The sequence below is a fragment of the Crinia signifera genome, chromosome 6 (genome assembly GCF_055691185.1).
Source record: "Crinia signifera chromosome 6, ASM5569118v1, whole genome shotgun sequence".
In the NCBI taxonomy this organism is placed as follows: domain Eukaryota; kingdom Metazoa; phylum Chordata; class Amphibia; order Anura; family Myobatrachidae; genus Crinia; species Crinia signifera.
The window spans coordinates 22211995-22232738 of NC_139222.1; the positions used below are offsets into that span (position 1 = coordinate 22211995).

At 44.9% G+C, this 20744-nt stretch overlaps 3 protein-coding genes across 4 annotated transcripts in view; 1 reads left to right on the forward strand and 2 right to left on the reverse strand.

Annotated features, from left to right (window-relative positions):
• LOC146007459 (uncharacterized) overlaps positions 1–20744 on the reverse strand; it is a 606258-nt gene that overhangs the window by 574810 nt on the left and 10704 nt on the right. The window contains exon 4 of one of the 2 annotated variants that reach the window (XM_083145819.1): positions 17793–20646. The exons of the other annotated variant lie outside the window; for it this stretch is intronic. Coding sequence (XP_083001945.1) covers positions 19055–20646 — 1592 coding nt within the window. The 3' untranslated portion in view covers positions 17793–19054. Of the gene's footprint in view, positions 1–17792; positions 20647–20744 lie in introns of those variants that run through there. 2 annotated transcript variants of the gene reach the window in all.
• Positions 1–20744, forward strand: part of LOC146009548 (uncharacterized) — a 613273-nt gene that overhangs the window by 242963 nt on the left and 349566 nt on the right.
• Positions 1–20744, reverse strand: part of LOC146007461 (uncharacterized) — a 450549-nt gene that overhangs the window by 95868 nt on the left and 333937 nt on the right. The gene's annotated exons all lie outside the window — the stretch shown is intronic.

Genomic DNA, 20744 nt, shown 5'->3' on the forward strand with positions numbered 1-20744 from the left:
GCCTAACCCTAACCTTCCCTCAGCCTAACCCTAAGCTTCCCCTCCCCTCAGCCTAACCCTAAGCTTCCCCTCCCCTCAGCCTAACCCTAAGATTTCCCTCCCCTCAGCCTAACCCTAACCTTCCCCTCACCTCAGCCTAACCCTAATCTTCCCCGGTACTCTTTACTTAGAAGGGCGCCCATCATGGCCATCTCGGGCATTGAATGCACTAAAAAATCGGGTGCGATGCGACCGACGAGATGCCCGAGATTTCCCATAGGGAACAATGTTAAATGTCTCAGTTGACCCGATTTTCCTGTTCAATGCCTCAATTGACCCAATTTTTCCATAGGAAACAATGTTAAATGGGCCACAGAGGCCAAATAGGCACCCTGAAGTGTATAATGGCCACCCGAATTGTTAACGCCACCCCACGATCAACGTCAACCCGAAGCGTGGCGAGCGCAGCGAGCCCGCGAGGGGCGGCGGTAAGCGTCCTACGACCTTTTCATACCCCCACTATCCACGTCGGCGTGTAGTTGAGAATAGAAAGTGTGGCGAGCGCAGCGAGCCACCGAGCCCGAAGCGTGGCGAGCGCAGCGAGCCCCGCGAGGGGACGCGGATACCTTCACAGGTATCCGCGTCCCCTCGCGGGCTTCAAAGCTGTCCACGTCCCCTCGCGGGGCTCGCTACGCTTCGGGCTCGGTGGCTCGCTGCGCTCGCCACACTTTCTATTCTCAACTCCACGCCGACGTGGATAGTGGGGGTATGAAAAGGTTGTAGGACGCGTACCGCCGCCGCTCGCCACGCTTCGGGTTGACGTTGATCGTGGGGTGGCGTTAACAATTCGGGTGGCCATTATACACTTCAGGGTGCCTATTTGGCCTCTGTGGCCCATTTAACATTGTTTCCTTTGGAAAAATCGGGTCAATTGAGGCATTGAACAGGAAAATTGGGTCAATTGAGACATTTAACATTGTTCTCTATGGGAAATCGCGGGCATCTCGTCGGTCGCATCGCACCCGATTTTTTTAGTGCATTCAATGCCCGAGATGCCCGAGATTTTTTACTAACGATGCCCACGATCAAAATCGTGGGCGCCGTTCTAAGTAAAGAGTACCCCTTCCCCTCCCCTTAGCCTAACCCTAAGATTTCCCTCCCCTCAGCCTAACCCTAAGCTTCCCCTCCCCTCAGCCTAATCCTCCCACTAGTAACTAACTCTGAGCTACCCTGCAGACTATACCTAATCCACTACCCCTCAGACTACACCTAATCCCCTACCCTGCAGCCTAACCACCCTCACCCTGCAGTCTGACCCTAGCCTTCCCCTCCCCACAGCCTATCATAGTTACCAATCGGGATCCTGCTGTCTGTATTCCGGCATAGGGTTCCTGATCTATTCGAAGTTCTGGGGTTGTGAGAGCAGTTGGTAAGCCAGCATCAGTATACTGAACACCAGCTTCCTGTAACCGCATCCCACACAGAGTGATAATATATAGTAATCCATGGGGTATAGGTGATTGCATGATGAGCAACTGGATGCCTGGAGCAATGTCCGTACTCTTCCAGTATTTAAGCTTGTGTGTGTGTATGTATGTATATATGGGGGCGCCGCTGCATGAGCTTTCTCCGGGTGCCATGACTCCACGCTACACCTCTGCCCTGGATGCAATGATATGGGTGTTGAATGTCCTGATAGCCTCCTCTGTGTCCACAAGCCGCCGACCGGTTTCGATACAAATGTATCTTTCTCAAGGCATGTGGGACCGGTGTGTTAGCTCCGGTATTTATCCCCCTTCCAGGGGTTCTCATGTGCAAACCTAATTCCAGACATGGATTTATCCTAGTGTCTAATCACTCTATACATCTATATTAAACTTCCGTGGTAGTCCTGTATTAAAAGTCCATGTTTTCTTTGTGCCGCAGATTCAAGCAGGTGCAGCGATTTGCTCGTTGCTTGTGCCGCCACTTCCTGGTTCTCCTTAGACGGAAGTGACGGTTGCGTGTCATCTGCGTTCCACTTCACGTCTCCGAACTTCCGGTTGCTTTTTTCTCCTTTAGGCGGAGATTGGCGTCAACGGAGGACGGAGCTGTCATTTGAGAGAGTGTATCAGCGCTCTCAGTTTAAAGTGCAATGGTGCCATCACAGGTTATATAGAGGGGGAATAAATATTGGAGAAATATAAATAACAGATATAACAAAACATAGAAACATTTATTTGTGCAAGATAAAAAAATTTGTGCAAGACAAAAAGTTATTTGTGCTTAATAAAAAATTAATACATGATAAAAAATTGTTATAAAAACCATTTTGTTTCAAAATCTTTGTTTAAACCACTCGGTATTAAAGTTTTGTAGTTAAAAATTAGAGACATCTCGCATTTGGCTAATTTTTTGTTAAAATCGCCACCTCTTAGATTTGGAGTGACTTTTTGGAGTACATAGAAGTTTTTTATTTCTTTGGGGTCACATTGGTGGTTGGATTTAAAGTGCATTGCGAGTGCATGTGTCTCTACCCCCTTACGTATATTGCGGAGGTGCTCCCCCAATCTAATTTGAAAAGGCCGAGTGGTTCTTCCAATATAAAATTTTGAACAAGTACATTCAATCGCATAAATAACGTTTGATGTGTGACAGGTTAAAAAGTCCTTAATTTTAAAAGGTTTCCCATTTATGGTAATTATTTCAATTTTCATTCCAAAAGTATTTGTAGTATTTCTGCATCCCAAACAATCCCCACATCTATAAAAACCTTTAGATGAAACAGAGGATTTCTTTGGGGAAGTGGGGCACATACTCTGCACTAATTTGTTCTTTAAGTTGGGTGCTTGTCTGAAGATGACATTTGGTACTTGTGGAATTTCCTTTCTTATTATAGGATCTTTCTTAAGGAGATCCCATTGTTTCTTCAGTATTTTTCTGACCTCATAATGTTGGGGAAAAAAATCGGTCGTGAAAGACCATTTAAAGCGGTTAGTTTGATCTGTTTGATCTTTGTTTGTTTTTTCTTTCGAATCCAGGGTTTATTTGTTCCCTCTCCATAGGAAGAGAATGTCATCAATATATCTTCGCCATGACACCAGGTTTGCCCCATATGGGTGGTGGGACCAGATGTAGTCGGTCTCCCACGCACCCATAAAAATGTTGGCATAACTGGGGGCAAACCTGGTGCCCATGGCGGTCTCCCTTTTCTGTAGATAGAACTCCTCTTTGAATAAAAAATAATTGTTAAATAAAATAAACTCTATCCCTTTCAGTAGGAATTCTTGGAGATTAGCTACCATATTTGACCCTTGTAGAGCTTTTTTAGCAGCTTCGATGCCCTGTTGGTGTTCGATGATTGTGTACAGGGTCGATACATCGGCTGTAACCAGGTAGAAGTTTTCACCCCATTCAACATTCTCAAGGAAATTTAGAACATCTAGGGTATATTTTAAATGTGAGGGATTTTTTTTGGCGTTTTGTTTTTGTGTAGATCTTTTTTCTTTCTGATCCTCCCCCTCTCTTACCCCTTTTTTTTAGTTTTTTTTTACTTTTTCCTATTTTTATTGGATTTGTTTTTAATGTAATTTCTTGTGGTGAACTTATCTCCAATGGTGGTGATCTGTCCCTAAATCTAAAAAATGTTCTCTATTTCCTCTTGCTCTAATTCAGTGGTTCCCAACCTGTGGTACGCGTACCCCTGGGGGTACGCGTCCACACGCTCGGGGGTACGCGGCGGCCCGGCCTGTAATGGCGGCCGCAACAGTCAGATAGGTTGCTGGAGGGGAGGAGAGTGCATTGCGCATCTCTCCTACCCCTCAGTGTGCTTCCCTGTGACTGGCCGCCCGTCTGTCAATCAATCAGAGCTTGTGGGCCTGCAGCCAATCAGGAGCCGGCCCGCAAACTTTGATTGGCGGGCAGCCCAGTCACAGTGAAGGGAAGGAGAGATACGCATGCTACCGTGAAAATATATATCTATCTATATAAAACATAGAATAATGGTACCTATCCCAGCTTGTAAGCTACAGGCATTTTAAATCTACAGTACCTTTATGTAAATCTAGCAATGCTATACTCTGTTTTAAGTTAAATTATGGCTATTTGCCTATAATAATAAACAATATGCTGGATACAACTTCTCATATGGAGGAGAATGCATTGTGGATCAGATAGACACCTTGAAATACTGGTGCATCTAATACTACTCTGCCGTCTCCTACCTGGGTACACATGGGGTCGGAGGTCCGTGTCTGAGATCAACATTCTTACGTTTAATATTCTTCCGTTTAACATTTTTAGACAAGCTGCATTATACTTCTGCTGCTTAAATGTGATAAGTTATTAATTTAACAGACAAAATCAGCAGAGTTAAGTCTAAATACTACAAAAACCAGTGGAGACCCAATTGTTCATTGAGTCCCTTAGGGGCTAGTGTCTCCATCCTAAATATCCATCTCGATTCGAGCTGGAGCAATTTTTTGTATCCCTGTCTCCTCCCCTCGCTAGAGGAGGGATATGGTCTATGATCACGTATTTTACAGCAGAAAGCGGGTGACGGGCTTGGGCATAATGACGCGCAAGTGGCTGCTCACTTGTACCTTTGTTGATGGCAGCGTGAATCGCTGAGTGATGTTGCGCCATGCGCTCTTTAAATTGCCTCTTAGTCTTGCCTATGTAGGCCAATGAGCAAGGACAGTAAATAATGTACACTACGTATTTAGATATGCAAGACAGATAATGATGTGTGGGGGATTTCTTGCCTGAGTATGGATGTGTAACGTAAGTACCCGTGTGCATATAGCTGCAGGAGGTGGAATTCTGGCATCGGTAGCATCCCTTTCTGGTTTTACCCAGGAATGTGCTTCCTATTCTTTTTCCCATGTTGGTAATGTCGGTTTTGACCAAATGGTCTCTAAGATTCTAGCCCCTTCTGTATGCTGGCATAAGGAACGTTCCGCTGAGGTTTATTTCAGCGTCAGTCTGCACCACTGGCCATAGTTATTTGACCCTCTGTAACCTTTTATGGGATTCATTTGTGTACAAATTGACCCAAATCAATTTTTCTGATTTTCCTTTTGAGTTGTTCTCTACATTTAGTAATTCTGCTCTTGTTTTTAATAGAGCCTTTTTTTTGGAGGTTGTACTGATCGTACCCCCTTTCAAGGAATTTATTGAACATGATGTCTAGTTCTTTAAGGGCTTCTTCTGGGTCACTTACAATGCGTAATACACGTAAAAACTGACTAAAAGGTAGTGAAGTCTTACTGTGTGATGGGTGCGCACTAAAAGCCAACACAAAATTGTTAGGATCAGTTGGCTTCCTAAAGAGGCTAGTTTTGATGCCTGAAGTATCTTTGACCAATTTCACATCTAGAAAATTTACTGTATGTTGGTCTATAGTGTACGTAAATATCACCGGACTGTCCGTTGCATTGTGTGTATCCATTAGTTGTTTGAAGGCCAACTCGGAGCCCACCCAAAACAACAAAATGTTGTCGATATATCGGAAATATCATAAGATGTTCAACAATATATCGATGTTATTGAAAAAAGATCTCTCTTGACCTCAAACATGAAGGCGTTAGCTAGCGATGGGGCCACGCTGGACCCCATCGCCACGCCCTTTGTCTGCAAGTAGTGAGACCCGTCACAAAAGAAATAATTTTTGCTTAGTACCATCTCCAGTAGTTCCATAAAGAACTCTAAATCGGGACCGGTATATTTGGCGTTGTTCGTAAGTAATCTCTTAACCGCTGTTAAACCTGGTGGTGTATAAATTACAGACGTCTACAGTAATCAGGAGACAGTTAGGAGGGAGCTGGCCCAATTCAGACAAAGCCGTTAACAAGGTTGTCTCGTCTTTAAGGAATGTAGACATAGACTGTATGATGGGTTGGAGGAACCCGTCAAGGTAGACCGATATTGGCTGAAAGAGTGATCCCCTTGCCAAAATAATCGGTCTACCTGGAGGCATGGTCGCATGCTTGTGGACCTTTCGATATAGTGTATAGAATAGGTTTAACTGGAAAGTCGACAGACAGATGATTTCTACAAGACTCTGTAATGAATCCTTCACGTACTCCCAATGTTAGGATATTGTCCACTTGTTTTTTATAAATCTGGGTTGGATCCAGTTGCAACCTGGTATAGGTGGAGGTGTCAGAAAGTTGTCGCTGGATTTCTGTGCGATAGTCTGTTCGATTCTGCACTACAATCGCTTCCCCTTTATCCGATTGTCGGATGATGATGTCATCATATGAGACTAATTGCTTAAGGGCTATGCGTTCCAGGTTGGTCATGTTCCAATGGATTTGGTCTTTTATTACTCCCATTTCTTGGGGATCGTTCTCCAATAACCGTGAAAAGGTCTTTAGTGAGGCATTGATGCTTGGCGGATCAAAGGTGGAATGGGGTTTAAATTGAGAGATGTGACTAGGTGCTGCTGGTGAATGACTAGGTACTGTGTTATCTTTGAATTCTTTAAGACGAATTTTACGATTCAATTGGAAACGTTCCACTTTGTTTTGAAAGGGATCAGCGACGACTGTGGGAATAAAGGTGAGGCCTCTTTGTAATACTCTGTTTTTTTCTGGTGTAAGAACTCTAGAAGACAAATTAAAAATTATGTCCTCCTCTGCCTTGGTGGTTTTTTGGCTTGTTTTCCTCTGCCAGAGGTTTTGTTTCCCCCGTCTTGTGTGTGTGTGTGTGTTTACTCCAGCGATCTGAGCGCGAGTACGAACCCCTAAAGGGCAATGACCAGCAATGTCACTTCGATCACCTGTGTCGCTGTCACTGCCTGTGGTAGCAGAACCTTCGTTCATTCTATATCTATTTCTATATGGTCTGCGGCGGAATGCAGGTCTGCCCTCTTCATTGGATTGGGCGCTTGTCAACCAGCTGTACACATGCTGAAGTTCATAGTCCTGATCAACTTTTATACGTTTCGCTTTTTTGAACTGTATCAATTCTTCTTTATATTTTTCAATTTCACTTTTTAGCTTATCACCCCAGTCACCTGCCGTGTCGGCAATCAGTTTAGGCATGTGTGCCTCCTCGAATGTGGAACATTTGTTTCGGGCGTTGTCATATTCTTTTTTAGGTTCTTCAATGACTAATAAAAGTCAAATGAACATTTATTTAAAATAGATGTCCATTTGATACAAAAATGCGCATTGTAGCGGCCTATCGTGGGGGTGTTTTTAATTCTAAAGCCCCTGGGGATTTTTTTGGTACTTGTGTATTTTGGCGGTGCCCATCGCATCGCATACCATAACGCATGCGATGCGACGCGATTTTGTGCCATAGTGTGCGATGGCATACAATGCCATACGATGCGATGCGATTAAGCATTGTATAAGCACCCTAATGGGTGCTTATACAATATTAAGCACCCTAATGGGTGCTTACAATGTTAAATGCACCCCCACGCCACCCCCCACTATAAACGTGAACCCGAAGTGTGGCGAGCGCAGCGAGCCCGCGAGGGGCGGCGGTACGCGTCCTACGACCTTTTCATACCCCCACTATCCACGTCGGTGTGGAGTTGAGAATAGAAAGTGTGGCGAGGGGACGCGGATACCTTCATAGGTATCCGCGTCCCCTGGCGGGCTTCACAGGTGTCCGCGTGGCGAGGGGACGCGGACACCTGTGAAGCCCGCCAGGGGACGCGTATACCTGTGAAGGTATCCGCGTCCGCTCGCCACGCTTCGGGCTCGGTGGCTCGCTGCGCTCGCCACACTTTCTATTCTCAACTCCACGCCGACGTGGATAGTGGGGGTATTAAAAGGTCGTAGGACGTGTACCGCTGCGCTCGCCACGCTTCGGGTTCATGTTTATAGTGGGGGGGGGGTGGCGTGGGGGTGCATTTAACATTGTAAGCACCCATTAGGGTGCTCAAAAGCACCCTTTAGGGTGCTAATACGATTTTTCATCGCATAGGGGGTCAAAATCGTATCGTATCGCATGCCATCGGGTACATGGCATGCGATGCGTTCATCGAACGATGCTGAACTCGGGCGCCGCCAAAATACACAAGTACCATTTTTTTTATCCCTAAAGTAATTGGAAAGAGTTAACCCGTGGTAGAAAAAAATCGAACTCACGTTTCTTTAACCTGAATAGGTTTTGAAAGATTTCTTTGGGATTTTCTTTGCCTTCCAACAGACTTGCCCCCTCTGTAAAAAGTATGCCTTCCGCCTCTGAATCAGAAAAACGGAAAACTGATCCAGGAGTAAGTGTGATGCGTTGATGGACTGGTTCCCCCGTTTTGCTGCTTTGTGAGGTGTTAGCCGTCATTACAGGTAACGTTGCGCCGGCTGTCCCCGTATGTTGTGAACCCGGCAAGCGCTCCCTGGAAGACAAATGCTGTGTGATTTTGCTGACAACTGTTCTGTTCTGTTTTATACAGAAATACTATTACACATCAGGGGGCTCACACAGGTGAGAAGCACTATACAGATGGAGACACGCTTATCTAGCCTGCCTATGGTGTTTGTCCCACCAACTCACCACAGCATGCCTAGTCGCACGGCAGCACAATATGTTCCCACAGCATGGCGTATGGTGTTACCATATGAGTGCAATACCAGCGATCATCCACCAGATGTCGCTTTTTAAAAACACCACTGCGCATGCATCAGATGTGTAATGCAATGTTATAGTGATAGAATCAGAATTGTCCAAAAATGCTCAGGATTCAACCAGGGCTACATGGGCACCCGCATGTATGGAGCTAGTGACGGCCTAGGTTACACTTGTGTAAAGGCTTTGCTGTATGTGCGTCTCATTACACTACACTGGTCAAACAGAATTACGCTACAGTATGATGACATACAGTACAGGCAGGCCAGACTCGAGCAATGAGCCGGATAACAAAATGTCTACCGAACGTAAACCAGGGCTTCATGGAAGCCCACATCTATGGAGCAAGCGATGGCTTAGGTTTTACGTGTCTAAGGGGAATGCTGAAGGTGCGTCTCATTATGCTAGATAACACACAGGGGCTGCTGACAGAGGCACAGATGCTGCATTGATCAACCTGCAGCTCTGGTCCCCTTCCCGCACCACTTTCCAGGTTTGGGCGCACCTGCTGTGCAACAGGGAGCTGAGCGTGGGATTGCTCACCGTCACCTCCCCGCAGTCTGGCGATGGAGCCCTGGCTGCAGAGGAATCCAGAAGCCCCGGCAAGCTGGGCAGACAATTGGAAGGGACCCCACACGCAGTCGCTTGCTGCTTCCCTTACCAGTGTCACATAAACCAGTAGTCAGTCAGTCTCTTCTTTTATATGGTGCCAGTCCCAAATCTCCAGGTCACAGAGAATTGGAGATATCAGGGTGCAAAGTGGACCCATTTTCCCCATAGACTATAATGGGCCCGTTAATTCAGACCCAACATGGGTTCTACAATACAGATAGAACAGAAAACACTGCGCTGTGGGCAGCAACTGTGGTGGATCTATAACATGTGTCACCAAACACATAAACCGAATACACAAAACCAACTATGTCATTACATACATCAATTATACATACGTGCAATTTCAGACTTCAGCTTACCATTTGAATCCCTTTCTCTGAGTCCCTCCTGGTGACACAGGTCTACCATGGGATGTAGGAGGGTCCGCAGGAGCAAGGCACCTATGCTGACTTCTTTTGAGAGCAGGCTCCTCCCTTCTGCATCCCAGAGTTCCTCAGTTCGTTTTAGGTGCCCAGCGGAGTGGGTGCTGTGCTGACTGGCTGCAGCCATTTTTGGAGTGGAGTAGATAGGTGTTTTTATTTTATTAATTCACTAGTTAGTGCAGGTTTTCCAGTGTGTTACTTCTACAAGAAGTTTACACACACTGAGAGAGCAGCAGAGGCTGACAGAAACGTGTCCTGTCAGCTCTGTGTGCAGAGAGGCACTGCCGTGTCTTCTGCACAGCACTTAAACCTCCTTTACAGAGAGATTTTCCTGGGCCCTGGGGGTGTTCTGAACCGGCTCCCTGCTTAGAGAGGGATCGTGGGGTACAGACCCCCCGCAATGACGGACGCCAGCTTAAGGGGTGTATAGGCTGAAATCCTGAATAGGCTCAGCCAAGAGAGGCTCAGCCAACATCGGTCGTCTATCAAGAAAAGCAACTCATGTCTGAGCACGCAAAGTGAACTGAAAAACCTTTCTGTGGTGAAACATTTCTTGGAAAAATCCCACAATGTAAATCAACTACGTTGTGCCATCCTGGACCATATCCCACCCTTGAAAAGGGGAGGTGACAGAGACAAATTGCTCCTACAGAGAGAGCTGCAATGGATTTATAGATTAAACACACTGGCACCGCGAGGCCTCAACGAGGACTTCAAAATGGGATGTTTTTTTTTTTAATTTTTCCTCTTTACATTTTTTACTTTATTTCCGATGAGATGCTGTTGGTATAATCTCTTTAATACGATCTGACTGTTTAACACTGCTGTATGCTTTGCTTATATGATTACGTTTGATGTTCTTATCATAGAGACGATACATTAGACAGAGTCACTTAATGATCAGATGTGTTACATGCAGCTGAGCACTACAATGTCTGTTCAACCAGGCTACTATCCGATATCCCTCACCGCCGTGTGTGATTACTTCATTTGAATCGCTCTGCTGATTAATGTGTTGTCCAGTGGCGTGCGGTGAGATCAGTCACTGGTGACGCTCTTTATTTTTAAAATGATTATTTTTATTTGTACCAGTTATTTATATAGCGCACACATATCGCGCAGCGCTTTACAGAGAATATTTGAACATTCACATCAGTCCCTGCCCCAGTGGAGCTTACAATCTATATTCCCTACCACATGTACACGCACACACAGACATTCTATGGTTAATTTTTGTTGGAAGCAAATTAACCTACAGTTACTAGTATGTAAGCAATCCACTTATGCTTTTAAGTGATGCCCAAATAAATGTAGAAACAGACAGCAATTACAATAGTGCTCATGAAAGGAGTGTGTGTGTGTTTGTGTGTGTGTGTGTGTGTGTGAAGGATGACAGATAGTACAATGGTTATTGCCTTCCTTCCAGTTGCTGAGAGCACCAAAGGGTTTAATAACTACAAGTACAAAGGAAATCCCAAAATACCCACCAGTGAGGGAGAGAAGGAATACATATCTAAGCCGTACCACATACCTCCCAATTGTCATGATTACAGCGAGACAGTCCCGATTTTCGGGTCCTGTCCCGCTGTCCCACCCGCGACAGGCATTGTCCCGCTGCGGGGGGTGGCAGTTGGGAGACCCCCCAATCTAATAGAATAGACGCTGAGCGCACGCGCACAGCGTCTATTCTCGTATGAAAATGAGGTCGCGGCTAATTATACGCCCCGCCCCTTTTCGTCCCGCCCCTTCATCATCACAGAAGTTGGGAGGTATGGTACCAGGCCTCACAGAGTACGGATCTCCCCTGATGCATCCTTCCTCGGCCCCCCTGCAATCACCTTGCAGGAGCAGCAGTTACCGAATATCAGGAATGCACCCAGCAACCACATGCTGCGCTCCCCCCAATCTGCTGGCACACAGGACGAGGAACGCTACTGTACCGGCCCCTGCTCTGTATGAGACTGTGATGTGCTGCCCTGCACTGTGAACGATTCCCGCTCCCAGCGCCGGAGATGCCCGCTACTGGCACCGCCGCCAATGCCTGCCACCGTAGATGCCACTGCCGCACCCGCTGCCCACTCCAACCACCGCCGATGCCCGACATTTTGCAGGTCATACCTTCTGGGGTGGGTCGGGGTCTGGTTATAAGTGCCCCTCGGCTGGGCCAGCTGCTGCAGGCTCTAATCGCAGTAGATAGGGCCGGCTCTGAGAGCAGATACAGGCTCTCAGTGTATGACAGCCTGTACCTGCTGTCCTATCACATCTGTCTCAGTGACATCCCTGTCACTGAGGCAGATGTGTAATTGCCGCTTCCCCGTTGATTTCTAATGGGCTTTTCTGACTCTTATTGTGCCCGTCCTAAGTTCCGCCCCCCGCTGCTGACACTATAAAATTATCAGCAGGAGGCACCGCTCTCACTGCCTCCCAGCTTCCTCAGTGTCCCACCACATAAATGATTAAAAAAAAATACAAATAACATATTTCTTGCACAGTATATGTGTTTTAAATATGTTTGTATTTTTTTTTTATCATTTATGACAGGTGAGGCACTGCCTCCCATGGTGTTGTCCTTACTTTTGCTTGTTATATCTGCCAATTCAGTCTCTGAAACTTGCACCGCCGTGTGCACTGATGTAATGTTTTGACTGTAGCCCTGCGCCGCCGTGTGCGGAGGCCGTGGATCATGAAACGATTGTGCTGATAAACACAACTTATATTGGTACTTGTGTATTAGCACGGCGCCCACGATTTCCATTTTATGGCATCTTATACAATTTAAAATTGTATACCATTGTATATGGCATACAATGAGATGAGATGAAATACGATTTTAAATTGTATAAGCACACTAATGGGTGCTTTCAATGTTAATTGCCCCCTATAAGATTTTTAATTGTATAAGCACCCTAATGGGTGCTTACAATGTTAAATGCACCCCCACTATCAACGCCAACCCGAAGCGTGGCGAGCGCAGAGTGCCCGCGAGGGGTGGCGGTACACGTCCTCCGACCTTTTCATACCACCACTATCCATGTCGGCGTGGAGTTGATTTTACATAGCGTGGCGAGCACAGCGAGCCCGAAGTATGGCGAGCGGCCGCGTTTTACTTTACATGTATTACGCGTCCCCTCACAGGGCTCGCTGCGCTCTCCACGCTTCGGGCTCGGTGGCTCGCTGCGCTCGCCACACTATATAAGATCAACTCCACGCCGACATGGATAGTGGGGGTATGAAAAGGTTGGAGCCTCGCGGGCTCGCCACGCTTCGGGTTGGCGTTGATAGTGGGGGTGGTGTGGGGTGCATTTAACATTGTAAGCACCCATTAGGGTGCTTATACAATTAAAAATCTTATATGGGGGCCAATTAACATTGAAAGCAACCATTAGTGTGCTTATACAATTAAAAATCGTATCTGATCTCATTGTATGCCATATACAATGGTATACAATTTTAAATTGTATAAGATCGGGTCCCATCGCATCTCATTGCATACCGTATTAAGCCTTATGGTATGCAATGCGATGGGCGCCGTGATAATACACAAGTACCCTTATATTTTATATTTTTATGTCTCAGGACGCACATCCCGTTTATATCACTGTTATAATGTTTAACATGTCAGGTGAAGCCTTGATCTATGTACTTTCCATGACATGTATAGGTGTCACACAGCCATGTGCAGCCTCATTGTAGCCAGTCTAACCTAGAGAGTATTTTTTGGTTTGATTTCGCACTGGTAAGGGGGCATTTGTGTCTATAAAGAAGTATAGAGAGTGGTTTTACACAAAGTGCCGGATATGACTCCAATTCCAAACAGTTTATGCAGAATTCTGCCAAGTATTGGGAGGGGTGTTGGAGGTGCTCCCCAAGAGACGCTTGCGCGCCCTCTGGGCAATGGAGCCTGCCTCCGGTCCCCGCCGCCCCCTAACCCTACACCTCTTCCTGAAGAGGAGACTGGTAGGGACACGCAGCGTCCCCGCTGAGAGACTGAGACACACGCGCGTCCCAGTTCAGTGCAGCCCCTGCCGCCGCCCGCTCGCCAGCGGGGAGGGTCTGGCGAGCCCCGGCCAAGGATGACAGGGGCTCCGTCTGTAGGTGCCTTGCTCCTGCAGACCCTCCTACATCCCATGGTAGAGCAGTGTCACCAGGATGGACTCAGAGAAAGGGATTTAAATAGTAAGTTCTTACATAAATCCCATTTCTTATCATTTATGTACTAGAAATCTGCATTGCATCATTTAAAGATCATCATATTTGGAGTCTGAAATTGCACGCATGTAGAATTGATGTATGTAATCACATAGTTGGCACAACCATAGGTGGTTTTATTATTTTGGTTTTGTGTATTCGATTGATGTGTTTGTTGACACATCTTCTAGATCCACCACAGTTTTTGCCCACGGCGCAATGTTCTATCTGTATTGTAGAACCCACGGTGGGTCTGAATTAACTGGCCCATTATAGTCTATGAGGAAAATGGGTCCACTTTGCACCCTGATATCGCCAATTCTTTGTGCCCTGGAGACTTGGGACTGGTACCATATGAAAGAAGAGACTTTTGGGTTTCGGGGGTAGACTGACTGCTGGTTTATGTGACACTGGTAAGGGAAGCAGCAAGCAACTGCGTGTGAGGTCCCTTCCAATTGTCTGCCCAGCTTGCCAAGGCTTCTGGACTCTGCAGCCAGGGCTCTATCGCCAGACTGCGGGGAGGTGACAGTGAGCAATCCTGCGCTTAGCTCCCTTTTGTACAGCAGGTGCGCCCAAACCTGGAAAGTGGTGCAGGTAGCGGACAAGAGCTGCAGGTTGATCAATGCAACATCTGTGCCTCTGTCAGCAGCCCCTGTTTGTTATCTAGCATAATGAGACGCACCTTCAGCATTCCACTTAGACACGTAAAACCTAAGCCATCGCTAGTCTGGCCTGCCCGTACTGTATGTCATCATACTGTAGCGTAATTCTGTTTGACCAGTGTAGTGTAATGAGACACACATACAGCGGAGCCTTTACACAAGTGTAACCTATGCCTTCACTAGCTCCATAGATGCGGGTGCCCATGTAGCCCTGGTGGAATCCTGGTAGCCATTTTGTTAACGCGAGTCTGGCCTGCTACAGTGCGTACTTTGACCATACTGTATACTCGCTCACAGCCCGTTAGAAATTGTGTAATGAGACGCATGTCTATGTAATAGTATTTTTTGAGAATGTACAGGACGGTATTGTACAGTAAAGTAGTTCTTGCATTATAGTGCGTTTTTGGACAATTTACGCACGTGCAATTCGGATTCTATCACTATAACATTGCATTACACGTCTGATGCATGCGCAGTGGTGTTTTTAAAAAGCGACATCTGGTGGATGATCGCTGGTATTGCACTCATATGGTAACACCATACGCCATGCTGTGCGAACATATTGTGCTGCCCTGCGACTAGGCATGCTGTGGTGAGTTGGAGGGACAAACACCATAGGCAGGCTAGAGAAGCGTGTCGGAATCTGTAAAGTGCTTCTCACCTGTGTGAGCCCCCTGATGTGTAATATTATTTCTGTATAAAACATTTCTCACACACAGAACATGTAAAGCGCTTCTCACCTGTGTGTTATAGTAATATAGAAATTCAAGTTGAAAAAAAAGACGTTAGTCCATCGAGTTCAACCTATCTGACTTGTAACTACTGACTTGAGTAAGTCATATCTAAAGGATTCCCTTAGTGGCCAGTTTTGATTTCAATTCATTAGCAGTAGTTGCTGCAATTACCCCACTGGCAATGAGTTCCAGAATGTTACTGCTCTAATGGTGAAGAATCCTCTCAGTACAGAATTTCTTTTCCTCGAGCCTCAGTACATGCCCGCGTGTCCTAAGTATAGGCCTGTTAGTGACCAATCATCTCCCAGTTCCATAGGATTCCCAATCCTGTATTTGAACATACTGATCATACCACCTCTCAACCTCCGTTTCTCCAGTGAAAACATATTCAGCCTGGGTAACCTATCTTTGTATTCTAGTGATTCAAGACCTTTGACTAGCTTAGTTGCCCCTCCCTGTACCTTTCCAATTTATTTATGTCCTTCCTAAGGTGCGGTGCCCAGAACTGAACACAGTATTCCAAGTGTGCTCTCACCAATGCCTTGTAACGAGGCACTATCACATTGGCATCCCTTCAATCCATTCCCCTTTTAATGCATGCCAGTGTCCGGTTTGCACTACTAACCAATTTTTCATCTATGATGACCCCCAAGTCCTTCTCTACAACAGAATTACCTATAACTCCATTTTGCCTATACGTAGCTTGTTCATTTTTGTTCCCATAATGAATTACTTTACATTTATCAATGTTAAACCCCATTTTATACCTTTCCAGTTTAATGAAGTCACTTTGTAGTGTATTCACATCCTCTCCTGCGTTGATTTCCTTACTCAATGTTGTGTCGTCAGAAAATATTGCAGTTTTACTCACTATGTCACTTCCTATATCATTAATGAATATATTAAACAAGGTGGGTTCCAATATTGAACTTTGCAGGACTCCACTTTGGACCTTACCCCAGCTAGAAGGTATGCCATTTACCACCACTCTCTGTCCCCGATTGTGCAACCAGTTTTTAATCCAATTACAAAAAATTTCTCCTAACCCTAAATGACCTAGCTTTATAAATAACCTTTTATGAGGCACCGTGTCAAAAGCTTTAGCGAAATCAAGAATTACATCAACAGATTTCCCTAAAGGTGCCCCCACACTACAAAGATCTGCGATCATAAGATATGCGCATAAATTAGCCTTCAAATCTTTTGTCTGTCCTGGACAAAAGATTTCAGGTAAGCGCAGATCTTCACCAAAGATGTTTCGACAGGGCCGTACACACGTTTGGATTTTTGGCCATTTTCGATTCGATTTTGCTTATAGGAGCAAAATCAGATCGAATCCTGTAAGAAATCGTTTCGGTTTGTTGTTCCTTTCGATCTAAATTCGATTCGATGCGCGCTCCCGTTTTCGCCAAATCGAACAAAAAAATCCTCTATGCAGCCAAGGAAATCTCGAAAGGGATCTAGTAAATCGAATGTGTACAATGTACCATGAATGTATATCAAATTCTATATCGAATTCGATATCTAATGCAAAAGTAGAGATCTAATGCCAAATCGAATGGAAAGATCTAATGCCAGATCTAATAGAAAATCGAATCTAACATCAAATCAAAAGCAAATCGATGTGTGTGTACTGGGCTATAAGGCACTTTGGGCCGATAACCGGGTGAAATTGGCCCAAAATCGCAGGTGTGTGACATCTGATCCGATGCGCGGCCCCGTGCGCATCGGATCAGGGAGGTTGGATGGTCAGCACATAACATCACGTCCGCCATTTTCCTGCCCGCCATATGCAGCGCGTCCTGAGCACTTTCACTAGCACTGACCTGGCCGGGTGATCACAGATATCATCAGCAGGGACGGGCAATGGAGTGGCGGGTATTAGATTTTTAAAACACCTTTCAAATGACTGGCCGTTCTGGTTGGCTGAGAGCTCTCTCAGCCAATTAGGGTACGGCCAGTCATTTGACAGGTATTTTAAAAATCTAATACCCGCCACTCCACTGCCCGTCCCCGCTGATGATATCTGTGATCACACCGCCCGGCCAGGTCAGCACTCGCCGGCTAGTTAAAGTGCTCAGGACCCGCTGCCCAGACCGGCGTCCCCCTGATGAGGATCACCGCCCGCCCCCTGCTCCTCACCGCCGGCTGCAGCTCCCGGGTACATGAGATAAATCGCAAGCAATTTATCACATGTAAAAATTGGCTCATCAAGTGCCAAATTGTATGTGAGCCTCCCGGGGAGCTGCCGGGAGGCTCACAGGAGAATTGGGGCCGACTTGTCCTAAAGACAAGTCGACCTAATGTATGGGGCCCTTAAGATCCCATGTGCATTCCTATGGATCTTTTTGTTAAATCTTCTGATCTTTCATGCAGCATGTACGATCAGAAGATTTAGCAAAAGATCCACGGGAGCGCGCATCGGACCGAAATCTGACAATTTTCGGTAAACATCGGATGATATATCGGCCAATTTATCGTAAATCGGCCAAAAAATCATTCTAGTGTGTGGGCACCTTAAGTCCAGCCCCCTACTGACTTTCTCATAGAAGTTAATTAAATTAGTCTGACATGATCTATGTTCGATGAACCCATGCTGAGCCTTACTTATCATTACCTCCTGTTCTAAGAAATGTATTGTTAATTTATTGTTCTAAGAAACTTGCGGCGCCTTATAAATAAAATTACAATAATAATAAGGACTCTTGTGCTTATACCTTCTTTTGGATTGGGTGAAATTAGCCCCGGATTGTGCTTTATATTCTCCCTTACACCGCAGGAGCGCCTGTTCCCTAACTGTTGTACATATATAATTATACGTTCCGGTTTAATAAGCGTGCCCCCAAACAGAGAGCGCTTTTTTCTTCTTTCCTTTATACCTTTAGTTACTATCAGGGGAGAACCTCCACATCATTTATCAGGGCCCAGGAACACAAATGCCAATACTGTGGATTCTTTACAATTACTGTTGACAATTGATAATTATAATGGGTTTGGTACTAGTGCACAGGTATCCTTCCCCATGCTACAACCCAAAACTAAGGTCTCTAGATCCCCAATTTTACCAGTTACACTCCTAGCATTCAGATAAAGGCATTTCAGATCTCGTTTTTCCTTTGCCCATGTCATGTTACCTGTTGCAGAAGGTTCCTAAAACGATAAATTAGTAGCATGGACAATATTTGTATTTGGCTGTGTCTCTCCTTCCGTATACCTTGTTCCCTTCTTCCTAACTTCCTCCACAATGTAGCTGTCTTTGCCCTCGATTCTACACTGATTTATTGGTTTAAGGTTTCTTACTATACCCTCCCCCTGATGTGTAATAATATAATTTCTGTGTAAAACATTTCTCACACTCCGAACATGTAAAGTACTTCTTACCTGTAAATTCCTTGATGTGTAATAATGATTTTTGTATAAAACATTTCTCACGCTCAAAGCATAAAAACAGATCCACACCTGTATGACTGCTTTACTGTGCACAAAGATCTCTGTGAACATTTCTTGCACACAGAAAACTGAAATGGTTTCACCATCTCTTAATGTATTGGCTCCGCCAGGTCTCTTAGCTTATTCTCTACGCCGAGGGACAAATGTAATCAGGGGTGTCAGACATTGGAGGTGGTCATTCCCAGGCCCATCACTGCTGGAGGAGAGTCCCAGGTGTCCTTATAGATAAATGTTCATTTGGTGGTTCCTCACTAGTCACAGTGGATAGATAAGTGGCAATAACCTGAATCAGGAGTAGTTTCTGCAGTCTCTATGGGTCCAAAAGTATCAGTGTCCAGATATTGGTCCAAGCGCAGACACAGATGTAGCAATTTGGTCAATGCATCCTGACGCGTTTCACTGCAGCTCCTTGCAGTTTTTTCAAGAGTTTAGAAAAAATGCTCTAACAAAGGCCTGTGCCTCTTTTACTGGTTTGGCATTGTGCCTCATGTCTAAGAAGACTTGACTTATGCCTAAAACATTTTCCACACTCAGAACATGAAAATGGTTTCTCACCTGTGTGAGTTCTCTGATGTATAACAAGAACTAATTTCCGTATAAAACATTTTCCACACTCAGAACATGAAAATGGTTTCTCACCTGTGTGAGTTCTCTGATGTGCAACAAGACCTGGTTTATCTGCAAAACATTTCCCACACTCAGAACATGGAAATGGTTTCTCACCATTGTGACTTCTCTGATGTATAACAAGACCTGATTTATCTGCAAAACATTTTCCACACTCAGAACATGGAAATGGTTTCTCACCTGTATGATTTCTCTGATGTAAAACAAGATGTGATTTCCGTGTAAAACATTTTCCACACTCAGAGCATGGAAATGGTTTCACAACTGTGTGAATTATCTGATGTTTAACAAGACCTGATTTATCTGCAAAACATTTTCCACACTCAGAACATTGAAATGGTTTCTCACCTGTGTGATTGCTCTGATGGGAAACAAGATGTGCTTTCCGTGTAAAACATTTTCCACACTCAGAGCATGGAAATGGTTTCTCACCTGTGTGAGTTCTCTGATGTGCAACAAGACCTGGTTTATCTGCAAAACATTTTCCACACTCAGAACATGGAAATGGTTTTTCACCATTGTGACTTCTCTGATGTATAACAAGATCTGATTTATCTGAAAAACATTTTCCACACTGAGAACATGGAAATGGTTTCTCACCTGTGTGACTTCTCTGATGAATAACAAGTTTTGATTTAATTGTAAAACATTTCCCACACTCAGAACATGGAAATGGTTTCTCACCTGTGTGACTTCTCTGATGAACAACAAGACCTGATTTATCTGCAAAACATTTTCCACACTCAGAACATGGAAATGGTTTCTCACCAGTGTGAATTCTTTGATGTAAAACAAGATGTGATTTCCGTGTAAAACATTTTCCACACTCAGTGCATGGAAATGGTTTCTCACCTGTGTGACTTCTCTGATGAACAACAAGACCTGATTTATCTGCAAAACATTTTCCACACTGAGAACATGGAAATGGTTTCTCACCTGTGTGACTTCTCTGATGAAGAACAAGATGTGATTTAAGTGTAAAACATTTCCCACACTGAGAACATGGAAATGGTTTCTCACCTGTGTGAATTCTCTGATGTAAAACAAGATTTGATTTCCGTGTAAAACATTTTCCACACGCAGAACATGGAAATGGTTTTGCACCTGTGTGAGTTCTTTGATGTACAACAAGATGTGATTTCTGTGTAAAACATTCCCCACACTCAGAACATGGAAAGCCTGTATCCGCTGTATGACCTGTACTATGTGGAACAATGGCAGAGTTATTAGGAGTAGAGTCCCCTTGAGATGAAGGATCAGATGATGAATTTGCACTATAAAGCACTGGATGTATATCTGAGATAATGGGGTTTTCTCCTGGAGAATCTTGTATGATGTTATCTTCTATTATAATGTCTTGAAACAAAATGAGATCTCCCATCATGATATTCTTCCTTCTGTCTTCATCTGCCGAGAATGAAATAAATTGTATGGAAATAAAAACACTTTATTACAATTCTAAATTTACTTACAGCAAATCTGACTGTTGGTGAAAAGAGAAAATA